Source organism: Gallus gallus, chromosome 3, assembly GCF_016699485.2.
Source record: "Gallus gallus isolate bGalGal1 chromosome 3, bGalGal1.mat.broiler.GRCg7b, whole genome shotgun sequence".
Lineage (NCBI taxonomy): Eukaryota > Metazoa > Chordata > Aves > Galliformes > Phasianidae > Gallus > Gallus gallus.
In genome coordinates this window covers 87,565,584-87,592,784 of record NC_052534.1, presented here as the reverse complement: position 1 = coordinate 87,592,784, position 27,201 = coordinate 87,565,584, and the positions used below count along the sequence as shown (strand labels likewise).

Sequence of the window (27,201 nt, the reverse complement as noted above, 5' to 3'; positions counted from 1 at the left end):
TTTAGCCTTATGTGTTATCACCCCTAGTAGCTTCAAAATACTCTGCTGCTCTTCTTTTTTTTCCTGAATATTTTAAGGTTTGGCCATAGGACCATGCAGATTTCTTCAGGACTGTGGTCCAAAAACCTGGAGCTCGTGGATCAATGGTTTTTACACACGTCTTTTCAAACATGCTCAGCTTTTCTTTGTGGTTTTATTATTCCAGCAATTTCCTCTTTAAACCAAAATGAGCACTCATCAGTGGGCATTTATTACTATAGTTACTGACATCACCACCTTCATTTTGACTAAAGAAATGTGAATGTTAGAAGAATAGATTTGGATGATAGCTTATACTGAACATCACCTGACTTTCTGAATTTTCCCATGGTAAAACCGTAAAATTAAGCTTGTAAAGGAAAGCCAGATCAATGGAAATGAGATTGAAACGGGGCACGCAGGGTATGTTTACTGCAGTGACAGTCAGTGATCTATAGCCCTGCATATCGGATAGGAAAATGCAGGTGAAATGCAATATAAGTTTGTTACTGTTTCCAACTGCATGGAAGGTAAATGAAGCCAGAAGGAAAGACACCTTCCTTTGGCACCATGTGTTCATTTCTTGCATTGTTTTCATTTTAGATGTTTCAAATATGGAACTAAAATATTGGGCTGTGTATATTCTGCATAATAAACCTTTACCAGAAAATGTCCCACTTGCAAAAGAATGCATCCAACATTTAATAATTACGGATACATAGCTATAGCTATAGCTCTATTTCCAGTCTGTGGCTTTTTTTTTTTTTTTTTTTTTTTTAGCTTGGGCAAATAAAGCTGTTTATAACAGGTCTGAGTAATGATTAACGCATACGGAGTTCTCATAAAAAATTGTAGTCTGCAGCTTTCTGTTCAGATTTGTTTCTGACCAGTAACTGGAGCTATTATATCTACAGTAAATGGGCTGTTACTGAAGCACAGAGAGACTAGAGCGGCTAGAGGCTGAAGAATGTGGCTCAAAAGTCAGATCTTGCTCTTATATTGCATTGCAAGTGAAGTTTGGATGGCAAAGCGGCTTGACGCTAGGAGAAATTTGACCAAGGAACTTTATTCTCTTGAAGACAGTGGTTCTGCAAAGTGGAACAGGCTGAAAAGGAGTCTATATCAGGGCAAGTCCTGCAGGATACGAGGCTGCTGCACAGGAAGGAATGATGACTGCAGCTTTAACATTGCTTCCAGAGCAGCTATATGTTACTGTGACCAGTTCTGTGCCTCAGGTCCTCCTGGCCCCATAGACTGTTGTGCTGACTATTGGGATGCTTGTGAGAACGCCGTTGAGCCCACCAGGTCTGATGAGCCTTGGCCACCTCCAGCATCAGGTGGGTATGGAGAAAAGGCTGAGATGGCATTAGTGCATCATGGCAAAAAAAAAAAAAAAAAAAAAAAAGCTTGGAAGTAGAACTACCAATTAATCTTTAGAGTGCATGCATCCTAAAAATGTGCCTGCAGATATTGTTCAGGCATTGAATATGAAATTGGAGTAATAATTATGTTTGCTGTTATTTCTGTCTAGGAGATATTTTTAGAGTTGGCTAGATCCGAACTGTTGGACAGAACGACTCCTCTTACAGCAGCTCGGTGCAGGAGTAGGTGAAGGGATGTGAATAGACAGAGGATTTCTGACCAACATATTGTTCTTTTTTAGTTTTTTATTACTCAGCTTGTAGTGGAAGTTCCCCCAGAAGTACTCTAATCTCAGTCTTTTGGTTTTGGAACTAAAGATTGCACAGTGGATCTACAAACATCTGGTCCTCACTTGATTCCTGCAGTGGGTGCTAGAAGTTAGCTGGTGCTATAAGTTTAGAATTGTGAATTTTAAGCCTACACAGCTTCTTACTAAGATAAATCTGGATGAAAATGTAGAGATTGTACCAAACTTTCAACAGCGTAAAACTGAAATGATACCACCGTGACCTTTAAAAATTAACTCTTTCTTTGGGGCATCTCTGCTGTTTGCAGTCCTGCAGTCAGACCACAGTCTCTTTAGGAGGCTGTGCTCTTAAGCCAGGCACGCAGCCAGTATCTGATAAGTGACAGCGTCAAAAATGCTAAAGGCTGCAAAACAAACAAGGTTTTCCAAAGTGTTTCTAATCTTCTCAAAGAATGTTGTCCAATTTGTGTAAATAAAGTTATTTCTTTCGTATTTATTTCGGCTGCACTGTTGTGTATTATTTCCAGCAGACCGGGAGTCGCTCTCGTGAGCTCTGCTGAAGCCCCGAGCACTGTTTCTGCTCCAGATCTGAGAGCCTTGGGGTCTAGTTTTGCAGACTGCTTATGGAAGGGAATCACTACAGAAGCTGCGGTAGTTTGCCATGTGGGTCCCGGGACACGTGTACCTCCGATAGGTAAAAATGTAACAGGAGGTTTAGATAATGGAATCAGTGAAAAAAAATATTTTTATTGCCTTTTTCAATCCAACTTTTGCTTCTCTGTTCACTATCACTTAACTCCCGGGTTATACATGCCTGCCATAGATAACTGATATTTTATCTATTTGAGCATCTTTATTTGCTCTATAGGTGAGCTATGGTCATATTTAATTTACATCTTGCCTCAAAGCAAGCTGTTGTTTTTCTGGTCCTGCTTTGTTTCTTTGTTGATGGAAAATCTTCAGCTTTCTAAAATCTGTTTATTGGATACTTGTTATACAAACAACATTAAGGATAAAAGGAGAGCACCAAAGCAGGCAAAATACAGGAGGAAAAAGTATAACTCAAAAGGAATGCTCTAGAACTGAAGTGTCTGAGGAATAGGGAACAGAGAATGAAATTAGAAAGGAGAAATGGAGAGAAAAGAAGGGCTGAATGGCAGAAGATAAAGCAAACAATGAAGCATTTTTAGAAACGCTGTTAGTATATTGGCTCACTTTTACTGAGACTGTGCTGCTGCCTTTGGCTAAGAATTGTTAAGGCACTACCAGAACACATACACCTGGAAGATTTTGATCTTCTTATTGCCTGTGGTTTTGCTCTCAGTGCTTTCCGACACATGCTGCTTTAATCAAACCAATAAACTTCAGCGCTTTGCATGGGATACAAGGAATATCAGTAAAAGGGCACAATGCTTTATTTCTGTATCCCAATTTATCCACTGCCGCGGCGCACGGCACAGGAAGCTATTGTGTGTGCCCTAAGCATTCGTGTGCACCAGGCTGGGTGCCACTGCAAATATTACTGTGTGAAACTGCCTTCTCTTTATGAACTCAGCATTCAGTGTGCTGCAATGGCTTCCCTGTATCATTTCAGGAGGAGATGTGCACACAGTCCTGTTCCGTATGTCTTAGACACTTTGGTGTTGGATTTGGTGTTGTTATTATTAGGAGAACTGTTAAAGTTTTATTGATAGCATACACTTACTATTTATTTGAACTTTCTGTTTCACTTACTCTGTGGTACTGAAAGCTTTATCTGAGCCAACACACTACATCCCACAATGGCGATGCTACAAAAGAGACACACAGATTGTGATTTCACACTGTGCAGTCAGACTCTGGCCTACATGTGTGTACATCAGGAGACGTTTCAGCTACAAAACTAATTACACTGATGTTGGGGCAGATTAGGTGAGAATTACAGGAATTTGGGAAGAGTGAACCAAGAGGCAGGTCCTGATTTATTAAGTCCACTTCCTTCCAAGCACAATCTTTATACAAGCCATCAGGCTGCACCTCACAATGAATTAATTTCCCGCTTATTTCTCACTCTATCTCCCAGAATATTAATATTCCAATCTAATACCCTGATGGTTGGACAATCTGCCCTTTTTCTTATGCAGCTGGTGTCTTTCAGCTTTGATATCTCTACTCTTTGACGCTGATGCTTTAGACACATTTACAGGCAGTAAGTACTCCTGGCCTTTCAAGTCCTAATTTTGCTAGGCTAAGGAAACTATGTTCTTAATCTTCAATTCCCCAAGCATATATTAGTAGAAGGCCTCTTTTGTACTTGTTCAGGTTTGCATTTTTTCTCGGGTGTGGGTGGTGAGGGCTGCCAGCAGAGCTCCAGTGGGGCTTCCTCCTGTGTCTGAGACAATGCTTTAATACTTCCTTCCCTGGCTTTGTGTGAAATATCTTTCTCAATGCCTCCTTCCACCTACTGTCTGATCCTGGCACTGGGGCACTCTGTGGCAAACCGTGACACCTGAGTAATTTGTCTTGGGTATTCTCTGAGAAATGTCTCTGTTGCTAGCAGAAATTGAATTAGAGCAGAAACTTTGGGCCTCAGAGTGCTTGGATGAGACATATCTCACCTGTATCTATGCTAGTTCATGCACTCTGCTGCATGATTAACAGTGCGAAATAGGCATTTATAATTAATTCATCAGCTCTAGTCCACTTCGGCACTTTTGTATAAAATTAATTATGGCTTAGAAGTGAATATTTCTCTTGTGCCAGTGAAGATCTTCATTTGTACCTTTAGGCTTACTAGAATCTGTAGAGGAAGAATGAGAAAAGGCTGGAAAAGAGAGCCCCAAATGGTAATTGTACTATACTTACAGGTTTGATCCAAGGCTCTCTACAGCCATTCTGGATCTCTCATTTAATTTTCACACTGAGGTGAAATGAGTAATATATTTTGGTGGAAGATCTTATAAAACATGGAAGGTCTTTTCTCAGTGAAAGAAGTAAATAGAAGAAATATATTTGTTCCAGAAATTCATCACTCAGTTGGGGTATTATGCTTTATTTTGGTGAACACATGAAACATAGTTACCTTGAAACATAACTGATCTTCCCATTTTTCAAAGACAAATTAAACTCTGTCAAGGGAAAAATAGATTACAATAATTTTAAGGCAGGTATGTTTAAAAAGATCAGTAATTGGAAAAACTGAAATCTATTTTAATTATGTATTAGAAGATGTTATTTATTAGAAATGTATGGTTTTTACTTATTGCTAGAAAGGAATTTTATTTGAGGAATTGTTTTTCAGATGTATAGAATAATTTTCCAGCATCTCTTTTGAATCTATTGCCAATTTTGTTTACTGTGAATAACGTACATGGGAAAAAAAATCATCCCACTACTGTCATTACTCAGAAGAAATTGGAAATTGTTGCTACTGTCTTTCACTTAAGTAATGTATACATACTGCATAAAACCAATTAATTCAATAGTAGCAAGAGTTTTGAGTTAACTGACTTCAAGAACATTTTTTTTTTCACACGTCTATATGTTATGTTGGCAGGTTGTTATAAAGATGGCCGATATTATGGAGAAGGAGCAATAATTAAAGACAACTGCAATTCCTGGTAATGTTTCAGAAAACACAAAATTGAAATTAATTTAGCATATGACATGAAACAGGAATTAAGTTGGTGAGCATCCCTAAATTCATATTTAACATAATCAAATCACAGTGGTTGAAAGAGTGATACAGTATGAAGAAGTTATGTAATTACTCTACAGCCAACATAAAAGAATGGTGAGGGAGGATGGACTTTCTAATCAAGACGTGAAAACATGAGTATTAATGTTTCCTCCTCTGTGGCCTAAGTTCTGTTCCTGTTCAGTGTATTGGCTCTGAGTCGAAATGGTTTCACTGCAGAGTTGAAATGGTTTCACTGCAGGTCTGTAAACTTACCTGAATACAGAGAAAACCGGTATCATTAAAATTTGGGGGAATATTTTTATAACTTTTTCCTCTGTTACTCTGGCAAAAGTGATAATCTCTAACTTTATTTTACAACAGGAGAATTTAAGTTATGTAGGAAACAGATGAACTGTGTGAATACCCCATTCCCTGTGCTGAGACATCGGCATGGAGCAGCAGGGGTGCTCTGTTGCCATCCCTGGTAGTCAGCAGGTGGTCCACTGCACTTCCAAAGTCAGGGCAGCCCAATGTGCTCCAGTGACATACAAATGGGGCTAGTGCTCCATCTGCCCTGAGCTTGTCTCAAGATACTTGGAGAAAGGTGTCTACAGCCATGGAGCTCCTTTCAGGTTCTCCAAAGTGAAACTTCCGCAAGAGACCTAATTTTCAGTACATCATTCTTTTCCCCCTGGCTTGGCCTCACAGAAATGGAAGCAAATTTTGTCAAAGATGAGATTTTCCACAAGCTGTAACCTTCCCACCTCATTCCAATTAGGATTCATTAAATAGTGAAGTGGCACTACATATGATTTTGTTTTCATAATTACCGTGACATTTGTAGTTTAGGCTTTTCCCCTTCTCCATTCTTCATTCTGCTGTAAAAGTACAACTTATTTTCTGCTCAATTATATTCTTGCCCTTTCAGCAAATGTGTCCAAAGTAACTGGAAGTGTTCAAATGAAGTATGCCTTGTTCGCCCAGACTTGATTCACCACATCAATTCTGGAGATTACGGGTGAGAATACTTCAATTTTAAGTAGAAGTGGTATAGTGTTGTAATAGTAAAGCTTTTTAATAGTAAAAATGCAAAAGTATTGTGATCCACTGGAAAGCTCATAGTATGTAAGTGCAAATTACAAGTTACATGGTTCTCTCTGCCCCTTCCTATCCCAATTACATCCTATCTATGCGATAGTAAACGTACACCTGTGAAACTTCTAAAACTCTAGCAAAATATAGATTTTAAAATAGAAAGATACTGAAAATCTCATCCTGGTAAGAGTCAGTATTGGAAATACCTATCTAAAATATTCTCCAAATTACTATAATTCTTTTGCTCACAAAATGCTCTTTAGATCATCTTCCCTATTCCTCACTTCAATAGTTAGGAGAAATATTCATATGTTTGTTTATTTTTTACCCACTTTCAGGAAGGTCATTCTACATACCAGAACTTTAGGTAGTATTGGAAGAAGGGAGAATGGGCCAAAGGGATCAAGATATCAGAACTCTGTGATACTCAGTGGTTTTCTTGCTACCAGTTCTTATTCCTTGCAATGCAGAGCAGTGCCTTGGGAGATTGCCTGCCTATCAGTTGAGGTGCTAAATTCACTAATGAAGTCTACGGAAGTGCTCAGGTTTCAAGCTGTGACTCTGTGCTGAAACATCTTGTACTTCATGGGAGAGATTTAAACTAATGGAGGTAGGACAGGCAATTGAGCTGGGTACCAGCAGCCACAGGGTAGTTAAGGCCACCTGAGAGACCATCATCTGCAGGTGTTTAAATTCTCCAGTGACTACAGGCAGGCTGAATAATGAGGCTTCTCATTTAGGTAGTGTGAGTCCTACCTCTGTCTTCTACCCACACAAGCAAGAAGGAAATAAATGGGTAAAGAGAGGCTCCCCTTGACTCAGACCTTTTCCAGCAATGCATACAATTTTAGTTCTCTCCAAACGTGTATAAATGTGAGTTCTTTTCTGTTGTGTATATGTTCTTAAGGGCTTAATGCTAGGTTCTGAGTTTAGTCTACCTTCTTCAGATAGAGTAGGGAGGGAGTAGTTAGAGGTAGCCCTTTCTCTGAATATTGGTGCAAAACAGGCAGAACAGCTAGAATTTCTGCTGCTTTAACAGTGTCTCAGCTACTGCTGGTGCTTTTGCATTTGAAGTCATTGTAACCCACTGTGTGAAGCTGTTGCCACCTGGTTTGAAGCATTATGTGAGCACAACTTCAAGACAACTTTAATTCCTTTGATTGAGAACCTTATTTTCTAGTATTTTTCTGAAGCATTGCACACTCATCTGCTGAAGGCTGATACAATGCTGACCTCAAATCACCAGTTTTCATATCATGCTCTTCCAGCCTACATTTACCCACAGAGGAATAGCCTCGTTCATATCTAATAGAATGTCTTGAAGCTTAATTTGAAACATTTATTTCTGGATGTTATTTTTAGTGGTGCTCTTATAGAGGTGGAGCAAGGTATTATGAGCAGTATCTCTAACCTTGCTTTGTTTGCTTGTTTTCTGTCTGTGAGGAAGATGGAAAGCTGACAACTATACTCAGTTCTGGGGCATGACACTGGAAGAAGGTTTCAGAAAGCGCTTGGGCACATTACCTCCATCTCATTCCTTGCTGAACATGAAAGCGATTCCAGTAAGTATTGGGTGCAATTGATTTACTTCTTTTTAACAAGGTAATTTTTTGGAAAAAAATGTGGACAATTATAAGACTATGATTCAGGTATTAAGGACTAAGTGCCTCCATGTTGCATGTGAAACTCCTAGAATAGTTTTCCTGTCTATAGAAAGAGTGGCCATATCCTTTTATATCTAACAAGGAGGTGTAAAATCAAGTGCTATACATTGGGAAACTGTGCACTAATATTCTCTTATCAGTGTTAGAATCATAGAATGGTTTGGGTTAGAAAGGACCTTAAAGATCATCTAGTTCCAACCACCACCTGCCATGGGCAGGGAGACTTTTCACTTGCCCAGGTTGCTCAAAGCCACATCCAGCCTAGCCTTGAACAGTTCTAGGGATGGGGAATCCAGAGCTTCTCTGGACAGCCTGTTCCAGTGCCTCATCACTCTCTGTGTAAAGAATTTACTCCTAATATTGAATCTAAATCTCCCTTCTTTTAGTTTGAAGCTGTTACTCCTTGCAGGAGTAAGTAGATAGATCAAAGATTTGCAAAATGCAGTAACTGTAACACATTTTGGCCTTTGATTTTTACATAGTTCAGGCAAATGATGCCATTGGAATATTTGTTTGAAGTCAATTGTTGATGGTTGTTTTACATGTATAAAGTAGAATGGTTTCCAGATGGGAGGTGTTGCAGGGACAGCAGCGCTTAGCTGACAGTTGACAAGGAATACGGAAGAGAGGAAGGGGATCATGTGTCTCTGCAATAATTTTCATGATCTTAACTCTTTTGCTTGAAGCAAAAGACTGGCTTGCTCACAATTATACCAAAGAGGATTGTCAGAGCCAGAAGTTGACAGAAATTGGGCTTTGGCAATCTGCCTCACGCGCTCTGCTACTCTTCTCAGCCAAAGAAGGATTGATTTCATTTGAAAATGTTCTGTCAAAAAGAAAAAAAAAAAAAAACAGAAAGAAAATGACATAACAGATTTCAGTGCAATATTTACTGTGTGGGGGAATTGGTGCAAACTGCTGTTGTTCAACATTTAGATTCAAGAAAATTTGAGTTAATTTTTACTGTTGTTTGCTTTTATTCTTGAGAAATAGAGTGTAAGTCTTGTATGGCAGGAACAAAAGTGAGTATATTGCACCTAGCTCAGAGTTTGACGTTTACATTGACTTCTGCCTATTCTCATGTTAGACAAATAACATCTCGGGAAAAAAAGAAAAGGAAGGGTAAAATAAAATATTTACCATATTTCCTCTCTTCTGTTAAGTTTGTATTAGCTGGTCACACAGTGGTCTTTCATTATATCCAGCCTATTGACTCTTTGCTATTAAGTTTCCTGTAGCTTCTTTGCGGCACTACTTATGGCCTTTTTTTCTGCTGACACATTTCTCAGGCACGTTTTCTCTAATGCTATCATCTTAGAAAATCTGTAAGCCATAAGTCAACTATCTTTGGCCCTTCTAGAAACTTGAATGTATTCTCCAAAATCCAACTCCATGCATTTATCCATTTAACCCTCAGGAATTCCTGGAAGTTGCTAGAGGCACAGGAACCTGAGAAATCTTTCTCACTGCTAAAAATACGAAGTAATAACCTCTTCATGACTTTTCCAATTTCTTCAGAGCTCTGAACATACAGAAAATCATTCTGAATTGTACAGAAGCCCATCTCCAACCTATGATTACTCTTTAGAAGTGTCAGAACTTTCTTATTAATACCCTAGGGTTTCTGTCTTGGATTGTTTTGATGTAAAAATGTTTTTCTCTGAAACTTCCTGTGAAGCTTCAAAACTCCCTAATCGTGTCCTATTCTGTAGTTTTCTAGAGGAACACCACCTCTTTAGTATCTTTGTTCTGTCTCAAGAAATTTTCTGTCTGACACATTTTAATACTTCCCATAAATGTAAGAAAACATACTTCTATTCATGTAAGCAAGATTTTCATTCATCTCTTCATAGTTGTCCCTGTATCCACTGTCACTTCGTGATCCAACAAGTTCATAGCATGGATCAGGCTCACCAGGGGTAGAAACCATTTCTTTCAATTGGCAGACCAACAGCAGTCATAGGATCAACTTCTGCTTCCCCTTCCATGAAATTTTTTCTGAAGCTGATAGTTTGTGAAGTGTACTAACACATTTAGAAAGACCCAAGTAATAAAAACCTAAAAACCAAGTAAGTTTTATTAAAGTGTTTCTATTAAGCTTTCGTACCCAGGTGACAGCTGATAAGAGAGTAAAAAGATATATAAATGATGAGAAATTCAGGAATGGAGGTTTTTTAAAAATATTTTTTTCTGAGACTGTCTTCAAACCTTAATAGTTTGGCCTTCAGGTGACCTTGTTGAGTACTAATTTACCCGCAGGCCGAGGAACTGCTTACTTACTGTACATAAAAAAAGGCTAATTAAATGTTTTTGTGTTCTCTGGGATTATTCCTATATTTCCCATTTTGCAGGTGAGAAAACGGAGAGTCATTTGCCCAAAGTCACGTACTTAGCTGATAAAAATGTCACAATTAGTGTTTGAGAGCTTTTGGCTCTTGTTAGCACTATCTGATTAAAAGCTGCTAGCTTTGCCAAGGGAGAAAGAAAACTATAGTTATCCATTCATTAAATGCCTCACTTTCTGATTTGAAATAAAAGCCATTTCTTCAGCATGCTACTCGTCTACTGTCTCAGAAATAAATGACAGCACCTGGTAACTAAGGAGTTGCTGTTTTCCTTTGTGTCTTCAGGATGCTTGAGAGAAACAGGTTTTTGTATAGAAGGGACTCTTTGCTCAATTGTGTCAGGGGAAAAAAGATTTGAGATTGTAAAGCACTTCTGTGTTCATCACTTCATATCCAGAGCAGAGTTTTAGTTCTTAGCAGTATTTGTGGAGTATAAGTTTTTCTGTTGTTTGGCTGACTGATATATCCAACTGCAAATCTTCTTTCATAACATTACTGAGTGATAGAGGTACATTTCCTCTTAGGGAAAACACAAACTTTCTGCAGTTACTTACAGGACTTTTAAAAACTCTGCTATTGCCTTTTCAAAGCCTCGTGATGTCTTTAAAAACTCCTCTTCTTCTTTTCAACACTAATGAATAAAAATAATATTACGTTTTTAAAAAATAAAGAAAAAAGATTCCTTTCTCTCAGAAAACAAAACAAAAGTATTTTCATATTCCCAAATTTGCAAATTCAGTTACCTTCAGCCTTTTTTCTCAGATGGACCATCTAACTGCTCTGAAGTTGTAGGTGAAGTCTGAGTATTCTTTTATAACTCCCAACCTTCCTCTTTTGGCAAGACTGGCAAACTCATAAACCTTCACATGTATTCACTGCATAGAAAGGATGTGAAGGTTTAAAAGAGTTTGCCAGTCATGTTCCTGATTCCATTGTGCCATGTAATGGTGGATTATGGAGCATACATTGAGAAACAATTGTCTAGACTCACCATTTGTCACAGAACAACAGTGCTTCTCAATATTAGGATAGCAGTTACTCAGACAAAAAGCTAATGTTTCTGGCTACAGGTTAGTCCTGCATTTCTTAATGACAGGGCTGAAGGCTAATGAGGGATTTGTTCTAGGATTTACAATATGAGGCTGTTAAATACATTGGCAGTAGCTTAAGAGATATGTAAATTAACACATTGGCTCAGACCAGAGATCTATTAAGAATTTTCTTTTTCTCATCTACCTTATTCAGAGCATAAGTGGTCATTGCTCAAGATAGTGTGCTTAACAACATTTGCCAAATTTTGCTTATTTACTTCTTGATAGTGAGCAGATTTATCAAGTAAAAGAAATGTTACTCATCCGGGATTTTGCCAGTACATTTAATCTTCAAAGTAAACCTTGTGCTTGTGTTTGCTCATGAGTCGTAGAATTACAGAATAACTCGAGTTGGAAGTAACCCACAAAGGTCATTGAGTCCAGCTCCTGGCTCTACACAGGAGGACTCAGAATTCAAACCCTATGTCTGAGGGTGTTGTCAAATGCTCCTTGATCTTCAGCACCTTGGGGCTGTGCCCACCGCCCGTGGGAACCTATTCTCCTCTGGTGAAGGACCTTTTCCTAACACCCAACTCGACCTCCCCTGGTGAAGCTCCATGCCATTCCCTGGGTTCAATACAACTTCCTCTGACTTCAGGCAGCCATCCTGCAACAGAGACTGCAGTGACACCAGGGTTACAGTTTCATCCATCCACATCTTTTAAATCACTGGACACTTCTGCAGGGGTTGGACCTCTTAAATGCAGCTTTCTGTTGCTGGAAGCTTTAGAGTTGTGATTTTGTTTGCTTTGATGTCTACCTGGAAAGAGCAGTATTAGTGATGATTTAGCAAGATATTTAACTTTGCAGTGTTTTTGTGCATGTCATTTGTGGTTTCAAGTCTCATATTTCTGAGAAGATTCTGAAGAAAGCAGAATTCTGATAGCAATTAATGAAAATATTAAGATTAATATCTTAGCAAGATTAATGTTACTGATTTGTTATTTGTGAAGGTATAACTTCCAGAAGAATATAAGTTAACTATATAGAATATAAGTTAAATACTTATTCTCTATATATACTATATAGAATATAACTTAAGCATTTGCACTATTATTTAAAAGTGAGTAATAGTATTTAGGACTCACAGGCTGTACGTAAACTTATGAATCTCAAATGCTTCAGAATTACTGGATCTGGGGCATGCAGAGACTGTATCAATCTGTGTGCAAGGGCTGATTCCAGTTTCATAGCAGATAAAGACCTGAGACACAAGCTTATTTTTCCCTCACTCACTTCTTCTCAACTGTTGATTTTCTGTGGGAAGAAAATCAGCATATACAAGTTGGATGAAGATGTTACTGTCTCCCAGTGCATGACAGAAAGTCATCTGGACACAGCCAAAGTTGTAAAGTTCAATTTCTCAAGTAGTCCTAAAAAAGCTTGAAAGAACAGGGCTCAAATATTTAAATTGTCTAAGGAATAGGTATCTGGTCTTGTAAGCCACACAGGCAATTTAAAATAATAGTGCAGCAAGGACATTCGGAATCAGACAACCAAGTATAAGTAAACCAAAATAAAATAAAGGATTCTTAACAGGATAGAAGCCTTTGTTTCCACGTGTGAGCTTGCTAGTAACAAAGAAATACCAGGGAGTGTTTTGTTTTGGAGCAGGATCTCATATTCTGTATATTGTGTTTTCATCTGGAATATTTGCTATGAGCAATTGTTTGAGATAAATTTCTAGGCTGGATGTCCAAGTTGGCTGTATCGCCATTCCTTTTTTCCTGTGCAGCATAAGCACCCTGTCCAAAAAATTATCTCATTGTTTTTAATTGTTTAATGTTTTTTTTCATGTCAAACATAGGGCAGATTATTAGCAGTTGTACCGGATGGCTCCTGCATTTGTGGGTATTTGTGCAATTCTTACAGGACATAAATTAAGGCAGAGAGATAAGCATGCCAAAAATAACTGTTGAAAAGGTTTTACTGAACAGTCCATGAATTCATATCAACTCAGCATCAGATTGCAAAGCAGAAAGAAAATCACTGGTTTTCATTCTGGAATAAGTGCTGGAAATTGAAAAACCTCCATGTAAAATGTGAATCAATGAATTTACCCTCTGCTGATTCCCCACTGGTAACTAGAATTTCCTATTTCCAGCCAAGTGAAAAGCATGTCAAGATGAATAGGGTAACAGGTTCCTAACTTCATTACTGTTTGCAGCAGAATGTTTTTCATTCCAAAAATGTCAACTGGGTCATAACTGACATGTTTCATAGGGAAATGTTGCTTGACATAAAAATCAGATAAAAACTGGACAGGTTACTCAGGTTGGCAGCTGTGGAGCTCTGCTTTCCAGCACAGCTAGTGGAGTGCCAGAAAGCCTCCAGCTCTCGGGGCACCCACAGCACCCAGGCACAGGGCAGCCACCACACAAATGCTTGGCAAGTCACAGCTGCCACTGCTTGAGGCTTCCTCAGTTCAAACATTACAAATGTTTAAAACAAAAATAGAGTCATTTTGAAGAGAAAGTTAGGAAATTAAACAGATAAACATCTACTGCATTTTGTTTTAGGGAAGCTCCGTTCCAGAAGAAAAATTTCCTGAGTTTTTTGCAGCCACTTATGCGTGGCCTGATTGGATTCATGATCCTTTGGACCAAAGAAACTGTGGAGCATCCTGGGCATTTTCAACTGCAAGTAATATTCTTTTTTTTTCCCTTCCTTTCAAAAATATTATGTACATTAAATGTATAATGAAAGCCTCCAATGATTAGTAATGAAGTAATTTCAACTTTCTGTTCAGTTCTTACTAGCAAAAATTAACAATCAGAAGTGCTACACTTTTCTTTCTAAGATGTCCCAGTTTAAGCTGTAGAGATTTTCCTTCGCTTTTCATAAGTTTTAGTATCATATGGAGACTTCTTTTGTGACAGGCCATAGGAATGAATCGACTAGTGCAGTTTTGATAAGAGTGAAGTGACTCTTACTAATCTACATTCTTTGCTTGCACTGCAAGCATGCTTGACTTGAATGTTTAAAACAAGTAGATGTCATTTTATGTAGATACACTTACATATCTGTGCTTTTGCCATTGTCTAACCCTTGCTATTCAAGTAATCAAATGTAAACTTTTCAGTGATTTTGTGAGAAGAAAACTGAAACTTCTCAGGTGTTTGGGGAAAAAAACTATTTTCTAATTCTGTAAATAAAGCAATGTCAGTAATGCAATTCAACCTCATGATAAAACCTCTAGTTTTATGAAAAGTGGGCACGAGTGCCTGTGTCACTTTTTCAAAGAAATTATAGTGAACTGTTTGGTTGAATTTTCTTATGTAGCATTAAATCTCGGTATGTATTAAGATATCTACAGATAGAGGAAAAAAATTATGCAGTCAAACTATGAGTTGAACTGAACAACAGGTCCTTATAGATGCAGGTTTCTGCTTCTTTAAATCACAACATAATGAAGAAGTCTCTTAATTTCACTTTCAGTTTAGTTAACCTGTCTGTCTTTAACACATGAATAATTGTGTATGTACTTAGAATCATGACTATCTGATCTAGTTCAGACATCTGTGGTTCAGACTATCTCAGAAGGAGAATTCTATGTGAATCTGATATTACACCTTAATATGAGTAATTCCAAATATTTTTTCCACTCAAACAACTATGTACTTCCAATCTATACTTTAGAGAGTTGCTCAGGTTGGAAAAGACCTTAAAGATCATCAAGTCCAACCACAACCTAACCATACTACCCTAACTCTAACAACCCTCTGCTAAATCATGTCCCTGAGCACAACATCCAAATGGTTTTTAAACACATCCAAGGATGGTGACTCAAACACCTCCCTGGGGAGCCTATTCCAGTGCTTAACAACCCTTTCTGTAAAGAAGCGTTTCCTAATATCCAACTTAAACTTACCCTGATGCAACTTGAGGCCATTTCCCCTCATCCTGTCACCTGTCACCAGTGAGAAGAGACCAACCCCGCTCTCGCTGTAAGCACCTTTCAGATATTGGAAGAGAGCAATAAGGTCTCCCCTCAGCCTCCTTTTCCCCAGACTAAACAGCCCCAGTTCCCTCAGCGTCTCCTCATAGGGCATATTCTCCAAGCCCTTCACAAGCCTTGCTGCCCTTCTTGGGACCTGCTCCAGCACCTCTATGTCCTTTGTGTACCGAGGTGCCCAAAACTGAACACAGTACTCGAGGTGAAGCCTCACCAGTGCCACGTACAGGGGCAGGATTAGGTCTCTCTAAACATTCAGCAAACATCAGTGAACAAGGGCTGCAATTTTTTCCACATGGAGGAATTAAATGCCACACCATTGCTTCATATACACTTCTGTGTCAGATGACATTGTGTCAGATTGCCTCTCTGCTGCCATCTGTCACACAGCAACAAAATGCAATTGAATATTGGTGGGAATGTTCAACTTCTACTGCTGTGCCACCAATATCCACCTCTAATGTTGTGGGTCAATACAATAAAATGGGAGGCATTACTTTCAGAGCAGCCCCCATATCTTCTGCTGAAGTTAACTATAGATGAATATGCAAGTACAAATATAGAGATTATTATATGAAATTATGTAAATATCTCGTTTGATATTTAGATATAGTATATACAGATATAGATAGAGATATAACTCTATTTATGTATAGTATATCAATTAATTTATATTATAGCTAAGTTGCTTATGGTGCTTTACATTTTTACAACTCTTAAAATTCTGACATATAGTATCCCAACTGTTTTGTAAAAATATCTTCCCAGGCACAAAATACTGATGTCTTTCAGTCAGTCTTTCACAACAACCACTGAGTAGCTCTGAGTAATTATTTGGTTTTGATAACACAATTTCTTTCAAAATAGGTGTTGCAGCAGATAGAATAACAATTCATTCTGATGGTCAAATCACAGACAACCTTTCTGTTCAGAACTTGATCTCTTGTGATACCGGGAATCAACGTGGATGTAATGGTGGCAGTATTGATGGTGCTTGGAGATATTTGACAACACATGGGTAAATATTTTATTTATGTTTCAGTGTAATTTATTTTATCTATTTAGTATCTTCATTGGCAAAACTTGTCACTGGTACCTTTCAGTAGTACATCGCAAAGCAGAGTCTTGTTCTGTCTCCTCTGTGATCTCTCCTTAAGTAGTTGAAGACAGTAATTAGAACTCCGTTTAGCCTTATCCAGGCCAAAAAGATTAATATCCCTCAGCTTCTCCTTGTATATCACATGCTTCAGTGCCTTGAGCACCTCTGTGGCCCTTTACTTTCCCAGCTTGTCATTGTCATTATTTTGGATCCCATGACTGTACACAGCATTCCAGATATAAGCTTGCAAGTGATCGTTTGAGGGAAATAACCACTTTTCACAATGCCTTGGCTGTGCTCTTTCTAACACATACCAGTACTGTGTATTTACTTTTGTTGAGAGGGCCCACTGCTACCACACATTCAACCTGATGCTGCAGGCCCTTTCCTGTGAAGCTGCTTTGTACACAGCACTGCTGCATGGGCAGTTTTGGCTCACCAGTAGGATGTGTGTCTCTGTTAAACTTCATGAAAATTCTGTCAGCTCCTTTCTACATCTTCTCAGTGTCCCTATGAATGACAGCCCTGCCCTCCACCATACTGACCGTTCAACAACAGTCTGGCATCCTCCACAGACTTAATGAGCATGTTTTATGTCCCACTGTCAAGACTCTTAATAAATGGCACAATCTTAAGGTAGGGAATGTCACTAGTAAAGAGCCACGAGCCACTTTAACTGTAGAACCTGTATCAGGACAGTCTAGTCCAGTTTTTTGCTTTGTAACCAACTCACCCAGCCCTGCTCTCTCACAGGCTGATCTAGAAATTGCTGAAAGTGTTGCTAAAGTCAAGGTAAATTGCATCCTATGCTTCTCTTATTCTCGGTGGAGCTAGTCATGTCATTATAACCAGATTACTTCATCTGGCCACCTCATCATGGGGATGCACGATTTGCCCTGGTGAATCTGTGCTGTCTGTTCCCAATCAAGTCCTTGAACTTAATGTGCCTGGAAACAGCTTCTAGGAGGATTTGCAATAGCTGGATTTTATATACCCTATACTTCAGCTGATTCTCACATTGTAAAACTTATTTTTATGCTTTCTGCTCCATACTATAATCTACTTCCCCTCACTTTCATGCGCTCCCATCCCTTAATCTTTCTTTCATGTACCTTGTATTTGTAGGCAGAGAGATCTCAGGTCTGCTGTCTGTCAACTTTTAATTTTAGTTTATAAACAAGCAAACAATCCATGTACAGATCAGGAGAATGTCAGATGTGCTGCATCATACGTCATAGTTGTCATGGTAGCCAGGGGATCCAGGTGAAGACCAAAGCACTGTCATTCACACAGACATTGAGTATATAAAGCAATGATTCTGCTTGTCCTCAAGTGTACCAGAAAGATGAACTATTTTTGATCTGATGAGGATTCCAGGGCTTAAACATTGAACTAGTTTTGATATTTTTTGAGTGGAAGACCCTGTAGGCAAGTGATTACAGTGGGAAGTAAAGGACTTCACCTTGATAAAGGCCTCAGCACCTCATTTAAGTAAAGGCAAAGTAGTAAAGAAATTAGTTATGGCTTTACATTTTAAGAAACTGAAAAGGGTCCTTCTGATCTGTAGCTCATGCTCTTAACAGAGTAAATATAACTCTCGCTAGAGTTGTTTGTCTACCATGTTAAGGATAGGAGCACACGATTTTCCGGTAAGGTAAAAGATTCATTTCAACCAATATTATCTCTACAGCACTTGGAGTTAGCTATTTTTAAAGGGAATGGCCTAAAGAATGCAGAAATAGGATAGCTTTCTGGGTTTCTGTTCTCCCTGTCTGTTAGCTTGGTATGGATATATCCACCATGGCCCCATAATATTAAATTACTTCCCATACCAGGAAGCTATATATTTTTTTTCTCTAAAGCAGTGTGGTTACTGACACAGTGTTCTCCAGAGGCAGTTTAGGCATACAACAGTTAGTTCCTTCAGTAAAGAAAAGAAGTTGTGCTGAAAATGTATGAAGCACTTTATTTACCCAGTTGTATCTATACTTCAGATTTCAAAGGATGTTCATTACTGCTCCTTTGCTTGACATCTCAAGGTATTCACCAGAGACTTTTCAGCCTACTGTCTGAGTAACCAGTTTGCAGGGCAAACATCTGAAGGTTCTCTAGATATCTGAGACATCTCTACAGTCCACAGCCATCTTCTCAGTCTGTTCATGTTGCTCTGGAGCTAGCTCCTACACATACAGCATCACTGCACTCTTACAGATGTTTGCCTGCCACCCATATTTATCCCCAGTTATTGATTCACCATCAATGTATCAAACCTGAAAATATTTCTACTCCCATTTTTATAAACAGTTCTAAATCCTGATTTGTGTTCCTCAAGTTCAAAAGGTCCTCCAGGATTCCACCCATAGGAAAAATCCAAAGAGTGAGGACAGATACTGGAGGAACACAAGAATAAAGGGTCTGAGCAAGGGTCCTTCTAGCCCCAAGAGCAAAGGATAACACATTTATCTAAAAACCCAAGCAAAAATAATCATTTTGGTTCACTAATATGGATCACTAAGTCATTTTTCTTTCTAATGCCCACAATACTTTATTTTCAGTACGAAAAATTGGAAATGTATGGAATAAAAGTCTGAAGGGTCTTTTGAATGAGTCCTGAGAAATGGTGCTTTCTTCCTCACACTTTCAGGTTACTTTTATTTTATGAGCCTGTATATGGCAATCAATTTTTTTTTCATTATCTCCATAGCCAGCAATAGGTAGAAAGCACATTGATTTTCTATGTGGAGTTGTAAATTTTCACTGCAGGTGTTCAATGATGTATTAGAGTTCCTGGTTTTCTGGTTTCTGAAGTGTGCTTATCTCCCATTTTTGATAGATTTTTCAGGAAAACAGAGTGCTGGTCTAAACTATCCCAGTGAAGTCAGTGGAAGATTTCCATAAAGCTTGATAAGGAGAACTTTCATAAAAACTGAGCACACAGTTAACAGTGAAAACTGCTATATGAGTAGCTGAATTGCTGTCTAACTCTCTCCTTTTCTCTCTGTCTTTCTCCATTAATTAAAGAACATATCTTTGTTCTAATTCAAATTATTCTTAATTTTAAACATCTCAATTACAAGTCACAATTTGTGAGGAATCGGTTTGGTTTGCAAACATCTTTTTTTGAATGTGGTTCTGGAAATTACAATTTACATTCTTAATGAATGAGAAAGAAATATTTTATTTTCAGGAATTAAAAGGTTATTCACTTGAATGCACATACTGCTTAAAGTCAGGACCTGATCTGTTTCATATCTTGGGCTCCTAGCAGTTGCAAGATATTATAAGGATTTGATTGTTACTAGGTTTGGCCAACTTGCTGGTAACAATATTTTAAATGATGCCCTAATCTCTCAGTCAGACATATGGCAGTAAGGTTGAACCTTCCCACCAGTATTCTGTTACATTTTGTTGCTGTGCAACAGATGGCAGGAAAGGGGCAGTCTGACACAATGGTATCCAAAATGGAAGTGCGTATGAAGCAGTGATGTGTCATTGAATTCCTCCATGCAGAAAAAAATTGCACCCATTGATGTTCACTGATGTTTGCTGATCGTTTATGGAGACCAAACAATGGATGTAGCACAGTGAGAAAGTGGGTGGTGCATTTCAGCAGTGGTGCCAATGACAGTGTGCCACCTCCACTGGTGCAGATCTTTACAAGTGTGCAATGTGGGCTCTTGTTCTTTGATGGTGAAAATGCACAGCTAGTAGTGATGGCTCTGTTGAAGAAGTACTGCTCTGTGGCTGAGAATTTGCTCTGTCAGATAGTGTTATTGTACTCTCTGTATCCACTCTTCAGAAGAGGCCTTCTGACATGTGTTCATGATATCATCACAGAAATGTGTATATTGTTTTAGAAACATCTAGCACTGTAATGTGGAAAACTAGAAAGACCTGAAGTATGAAAGTTATAAACTAGTGGAAGATTCAGTGTGCCTTTACTTGAATATTTCAAATTGATAGCAAGTGCATTTTAAGCATATGCCTTGCTTGCTTCAATTTAATGAAGGAAAAAGGATGTTCAGTCAGCCAAACAGTCAAAATGGTTGAACAATTCAGAAGAAGCAATTTAAAATAAAGAAACTTACTGTATGAGGAAACAGTTCGTTGTAATTAAGGTTTTGATGTATTGCCAGGGTAAAGAATTAAAACCTCTCCTTACCATTTCTTGAAATTACTTCTTTTTTTCACTGTCCTTCTCTACACTTGGATGTAAGGATGGCTCTTAACCTGTTCTTCAAAGCTACTTTGATTTAGCACTTTGGAGATTTTCACATCCAAAATTAGCATGAGTTTAAATCTCAGGTGATTTACTGCAGCTTCCCTGCAATCATTCCTCTGACAGAATCAGTGCTGAATTCCTGAGTCTATGAAGCCTGAGGCTAGAGAATAATCATGCAGGGGAAGTTCTATTTGCTATTCAAAGATTTGTCTTTGATTACTTAAGAACCATCAATTAATTTCATGTATTTTCTATTGAATATTTTCTCCACGATGCTTGCAGTCTATTAATTCTAATTATTTTGAAATCTTTATTGCAATAAAAGCTGCCCAGCAATGACTGGACTTAGTATTTTTAAAAGGCATTCTTTGTAGAATATATAATTTCATTTAAAGTTGTTAAAAAGGAGTCTTATTTTCTATAAATAAACTCTAAAACCTTGAAATCAAAAGCATTGATTCAGATTTATAATGAGTGGTGTGAAAAATTTATGTGTGACTGCAAATCCTCTGCATTTGGAAAAGCTTTGAGATACATTTATAAGAAGTAGTGAGGATAGTCTTCAGGATCTGTATAGACCAGACACATAGCACTATTATGTTATTGTCTGTCATTTTAGTGACATTTAGCAGAGGATCCTGCTGTCAGCAACCACGGTCCTACAGAAGAAGCCCTGTGGCCTACTCCCCCCAGCATTGTCACCAACCTTTTCTGAATACCAGGTGCCTAGTATTCAGAAAAGTCTACCTCTGTTTATTTTTTTGGTTCACATTCTCTTCCAGACAATACCCTGTCCTTCTCTGCTTCCTAACTTTCTCTATATCAAAGTATACTTTCTGAGCTCAGACTGAGTTTAAGACTGCCAAGATGAAATTTTCTCACATGATGGGAAAACAAATCCGACAGATAAAGCAATTCCTTAACCATATTCTCATCTTCCTTGTAAATATAAATGCCTGAAACTTGTTGCAAAACAGTACAATTATAAAATTGCAGTTCCACCACTGAATCCTGTTGAGTTTTACCCTTTCTCTGTTACGTATTTTGTTATAGACAAAGTCCCTCCTGTCAGCATCGCTACAGAGAATTTTATTTTTCCCATGAACCAAGATAATCAACCCAGTCACCAGGCCATGTCTAAATGCTTTTCCTAGTATGGCTCTACAGCTGGAGTGCTCATTAGCTCAGTTCTGTGCTCTCGCTTGTACTTATTTCCCATTTGTTTCTCTTTTAAGGAGGTGCATTCCTTCCAGAAGTCTTTTGTTAGCATGAATTAAGCTATTAGTATTAATTGCTAAGCATTGTGCCTCTCTTTGGAAGAACTATCAAATTCACTCACTTGTCAGCAAACCAATTATTTTTACCCAAACCTTTAAAAAAATAATAGAGGATTTTTCTGTCAACAGAACTTCACAAAAAAGTGAGCAAATTTTCACTTTGTGTGAAAAAAATATGAAGTCAGACACATTTTAACTGAAAGAAATAGAGGTCTGTAGCTTCTCAGCAGCATTCCTTTAGAAAATATAGATAAAGCTACAAAATGATTAATTTCACTTAGAAGTTTTTGCTGCAATGATGCACATTTCACAAGCAATTTTCAATAAATGTAGTCTTTTTGTGGTTTATCAGACACTCATATGTTTGAAGAATGAATGTCTCCATAAATTTACCATGGTAAAATAATTATGAACTTGGAATAAAAGTTTTAAAAATCTTATTATATGTATTTTTAATTGATCAGAGTCGTATCCTATGCCTGCTATCCCTCATTTTGGAAGCATCATCTGGATTCACCAAGTGAAAATCAGTGTTATGTGTCCAGTGAATATGGAAAAAACCATACAAATGGCCCTTGTCCCAATGCTTTAGAAGATTCCAATCGGTTATATCGCTGCGGCTCTCACTACAGGGTCTCCTCAAAAGTAAGTTAATGCTGTGCACACATCCTATCATTTTTATTTTATCCTTTGGGGCTTGAAAATAATTTGGTATATGGAAATATTTGCGCTTTACTTGAACACTTTTAAGGAGAATTTTTCTTTTTATTGCACTTGTCAGAAGAGATTATATTCTTTGTAGTTTTTCAGTTTATCTCTTCAAAGTGATGCTTCTGTGGTTCTTAAGAAATTAAAGATAGAAGAGAAATTATGTAGTTATAAATGTGCATTATTTCTTCTTAAACATGTTCTTGAAAGTTTTTCTCATTTGGTAAACCAAATATGCTTTAGCAGAAATACAAGTAAAGTGGTATATTTTATGCCATATACATATGTAACATAGAATCATAGAATGGTTTGGGTTGGAAGGGATCTTTGAGACCATCTAGTTTCGACCTCCCTACTATAGGCAGGGGCACCTCCCTCTAGACCAGACTGCTCAGAGCCCCATCCAGCCTGGCCTTGAATACTTCCAGGGAGGAGGCATTCACAACCAGTTCCAGTGTGTCACCACCTTCTGTGTGGAAAAACTTAATATCTAACCTAAACCTCCTCTGTCTCAATTTAAGACCATTCTTAAGACCATAATCTACTCACTTCAAAATAATAATTAAAAAAAAAAAGAGTAGCAGCCAATCTATACTTGCGCAATAATTGATTTTACATCTCTTTACTTTCTTCCCTTGCCTTCTCTGCTGCTGCTCTTCCTTTCTCTCAGGAAACAGATATAATGGAAGAAATCATGGCCAAAGGACCTGTGCAAGGTATGGTAAGTTTGAAATATGTTAATACTGTCATTGAAGTAATTAATGTACAACGACCTTGTAGCTAAATATTAGAAATCATAAATTGCTTTCTGCGGCGAATAAAAGAGGCATATGTGCAGTAGTTCACCCAGGGACTCCAGCATTGATGTAACTTTTGGTGTGCAAGGGCTCAGATCTTCTAGGGAAATATCTTCAGATCTTCAGCAGGATGTAAGGGAATGGAAAAGAGTTGTTTAGCCTGATCGGTTGCAGCCACAGATGGTGCTGACAGCATCTGCGGATGGGGAAAGGTCGTTGTGCTGGATGTCCATCTGTTCTGGATGGATGACCAATGCAAAACCAGGAGACTTTCTTATTTGAGTTATTGAGTTTGAGACTTATTTGAGACTTGAGTTATATAACAAATTACCATGGCCTCCAAATTCATTTCTGAAAAATACATGATTAGATATAATTCATTTCAGTGCATTGTGATGTTGAAATTACTTCTTAAAGGTCTTTATGTGAGCAGCTGCAATTTGAAGATCAACTTTGACAAAATCAGTACTATTAGTCTTCTTCCTCCCAACTTTATTTGCTCAAGGGAAACATTCTTTCCCACACTGAATTTTGTCTAAAAGTGAACACAGTACTTCTACTTATTTTGAGAAAAGGAAACAATTTTAATCATGAAGATAGAATTTCAGACTGCTCTCTAATATTGCCTTCCCCTGTTATGTACACATAGTTTGCTATTTTAATCTATCTGTACTAAATCTTCCACATAAAATTATCTAGATTCAGACATTTGCTAGGTTTTAATCACACAATGATTCATATCATTTTTGGAATGTTGATGTGTCTTCAGCAAGTCTCACGTTAAGGTAACGTTATATGTGAAAAATAAAATCTAGATCTTAAAAGAGCATGTATCTGAGAGCTTCTACATCTCAGTGTGATTTCTTTCCATTCTTTCTTTGTGTTATAATGAGATCTTTATATGAGTTGCTGTTATGATCTAATAGTTTGTCACTGTTCTTATTCTATCTTCCCATAATACAAATGCAATCAGGATATGATTCTAACTTTAAAACGATATCATGCATTTTTTTTCAGAACATCCTGAAAATGATCTTCAGCTACTGAAAATGATTTTCCATTTTCCTTCACTTGTCATTCCTCAAGATCTTACAAAGTACTTATGACCAATCTTACCTAATGTAATAAGTAATATTTAATAGCTGGATAATATTCAAGAACCTTTCAAGATGATGAAAATCATCTTGTTTAATGATTAAAAATTTTGTTTCCTTTGTGCACATTCAACATTATGAAGGATAGATATATTCTTAACAATTCTGAAAAAGTAGGTGTAGGAATATAATTAAAAACTTTCTGATGTACAGCTTTCAAGTTTGAACGACAATTTCTCTCTGGCAAACATCACTGTTTTATGTGGTACAGAACAGAGCAATTAGCAGTTTGAGGTGCAGATGATGAAACTCTAGTTTCTTTTAAAATTAACTTTGAAATAAACATCGTGTAGTTTTTCTAATGCTTTGAAAATTTTCAAATAGATAATCAAATACTGCCCACAATTTTTATTTAGTGGAGTTCATGACATGCTCCTATAGTTACAGTGCTGACATAAGATAAGATTCTCTTCTGTAATGTTAGCCGCTCTCAGCCAAAAGAGAAGCTAAAAACACACTGTTGGCAATACGTGAAATATTTAGCAATAACAAGTTTTGAAAATTTGTAATTTTACTTATCATGATCTTGGAAATAAATGAACATTACGTATGCCGCCACAAATTTGGAGAAAGCACTCTGATAGCAACTACGTTTTTGGGCTTTGTATCTTCATATGTCTAAGATACATGGATTCTAATTTAAAAATTGTGTTCAGTGGAATCCGTAGTAGAACGAATCTTATAATCTGCTGTGTTTATGCAGGGATCTGACAGCTCAGCATGACTGAGGTAGTTTATGCAAAAGCTACAGTAAGGCACAAAAATTGCTGCCTCTTCCAATTCATTAATAATTAATCCTTTCATTTTGGAAAATGCATGGTTGCTTTGATGTGGGATGGCACACAGCTGGCTGGAAAAGTGTGATCCCTTCCAAGTCACAGTCCATATCAGGACAAGGTCTCTGAAAAAATAAAAATATCTCAGTGCTTGTCTTTGAATTATCACCTATCTACTCTACACTTAATGTACACAGCTCCTGATTAATATGCAGGGTTTTTAAGTAGGTACAAATAAATATATGTGCACATATGCAAATTTATATATAATTATATACAGATCTACATATACAGAATATATACATATTCTACATATGTACACATAATACACAACCAGCTGAAATTTTCTCATGTAGGCTGAAGTTACTTTGCAAATATATTTCAAATGTTGTATACAAATATATTTCAAATGTTGTATACTTCAAATGTTGTATCAGTATGATAGGTGTGATAGTTCTTCAAAGAGCGAAAAACATACTTTTGATTTAGAGATGCTGATACGGAATAAATTGTTTACTGAAATTGAACAAATGGACCTTGATATTATTCATACAGGGATAACCACAGGAGTTTCTAGATCTATACTGTGGAGAACCTATGATAGGAAGGGGTAAACCTTTGCAGGGAGCTTTTGTTGAGTCCTGACCTTGCAGCTAGAAGCCAAGGGTAAAGTTTGTGCTATTTTCCACTTGGTCTGTTGCTATGAATAACTGTGAGCTCTCATCCTGCAGACAGCTCTGGCAGAAGCTGTGGCATTATTCATTAAATTTATTTTTCTTATTTAACTGATAAAACTCTTCCCAATTCTTGCCACTTATCATCATGGTTGCTTATTCTCTGTGTGTTGCCATCTGCATAAATTTTGGATATGAGAGACCTTATTAACAATGAATATTTTCAGCCAGGTTTCCTGGGTAAATGAAACCTATATAAATGACCATGTTTTGAGCTGTTCTTTTTCCTCCCATCTTTCTGTCTCCTAAAATTTGAAAATGCTTTCTGTTTCCAGCCAATTTGATAGAGACCAAGAGGTCATAAAGACAATTAAGTTCCTTCAAGTTTATGACAATATTCAGACAGGGGACAGTCATCTGAAAACATGACAGATGAATAAAAAACTGTATCATCAGCTCACCTTGCTGGATGGATACTGCAGATCTATACAAGGCACATATGTTTTAATGCTCCAACAATATTATAATTGTCAATGAAACACGTACTTTATTGGATTCCTGCGGCACAAGACTTTAAGAAACTGAGTTTCATTAATTCTCATATTCCAGGCAGTGTGGCAATTTCCCAGAATCACAGAATGACAGAATTGCAGGGGCTTGAAGGGACCTTTAGAGATCATGGAGTCCAATCCCTGCAAAGCAGGCCCCCTGCAGCAGGCTGCACAAGTAGGTGTCCAGGCGGGTCTTGAATAGAAGTCTCCATAGAAAGAGACTCCACAACCTAACCTCCCTGGGCAGCCTGTTCAGTGCTCTGTCACCCTCACTGTGCAGAAGTTCCTTCGCATATTGGTGTGGAACTTTCTGTGCTCCAGTTTATGGCCATTTCCCCCTGTCCTGTCCCCACAGGCCATGGAAAAGAGGTTGGCCATGTCCCTTTGACTCCCACACTTAAGATACTTATAAATATTAATAAGATCCCTTCTCAGTCTTCTTTCCTCA

The 27,201-nt window shown here is 37.7% G+C and overlaps 1 protein-coding gene across 1 annotated transcript in view; it reads left to right on the top strand.

Annotated features, from left to right (window-relative positions):
- Positions 1–890: 890 nt before the first annotated feature.
- The window catches only part of TINAG (tubulointerstitial nephritis antigen), a 43,930-nt gene continuing 17,619 nt past the window's right edge, over positions 891–27,201 (top strand). Inside the window, exons 1-8 of the mRNA NM_001278025.2 lie at positions 891–1,355; positions 5,223–5,286; positions 6,274–6,363; positions 7,888–8,002; positions 14,060–14,183; positions 16,363–16,513; positions 22,558–22,738; positions 23,472–23,517. Coding sequence (NP_001264954.1) covers positions 986–1,355; positions 5,223–5,286; positions 6,274–6,363; positions 7,888–8,002; positions 14,060–14,183; positions 16,363–16,513; positions 22,558–22,738; positions 23,472–23,517 — 1,141 coding nt within the window. The 5' untranslated portion in view covers positions 891–985. The remainder of the gene's footprint in view (positions 1,356–5,222; positions 5,287–6,273; positions 6,364–7,887; positions 8,003–14,059; positions 14,184–16,362; positions 16,514–22,557; positions 22,739–23,471; positions 23,518–27,201) is intronic.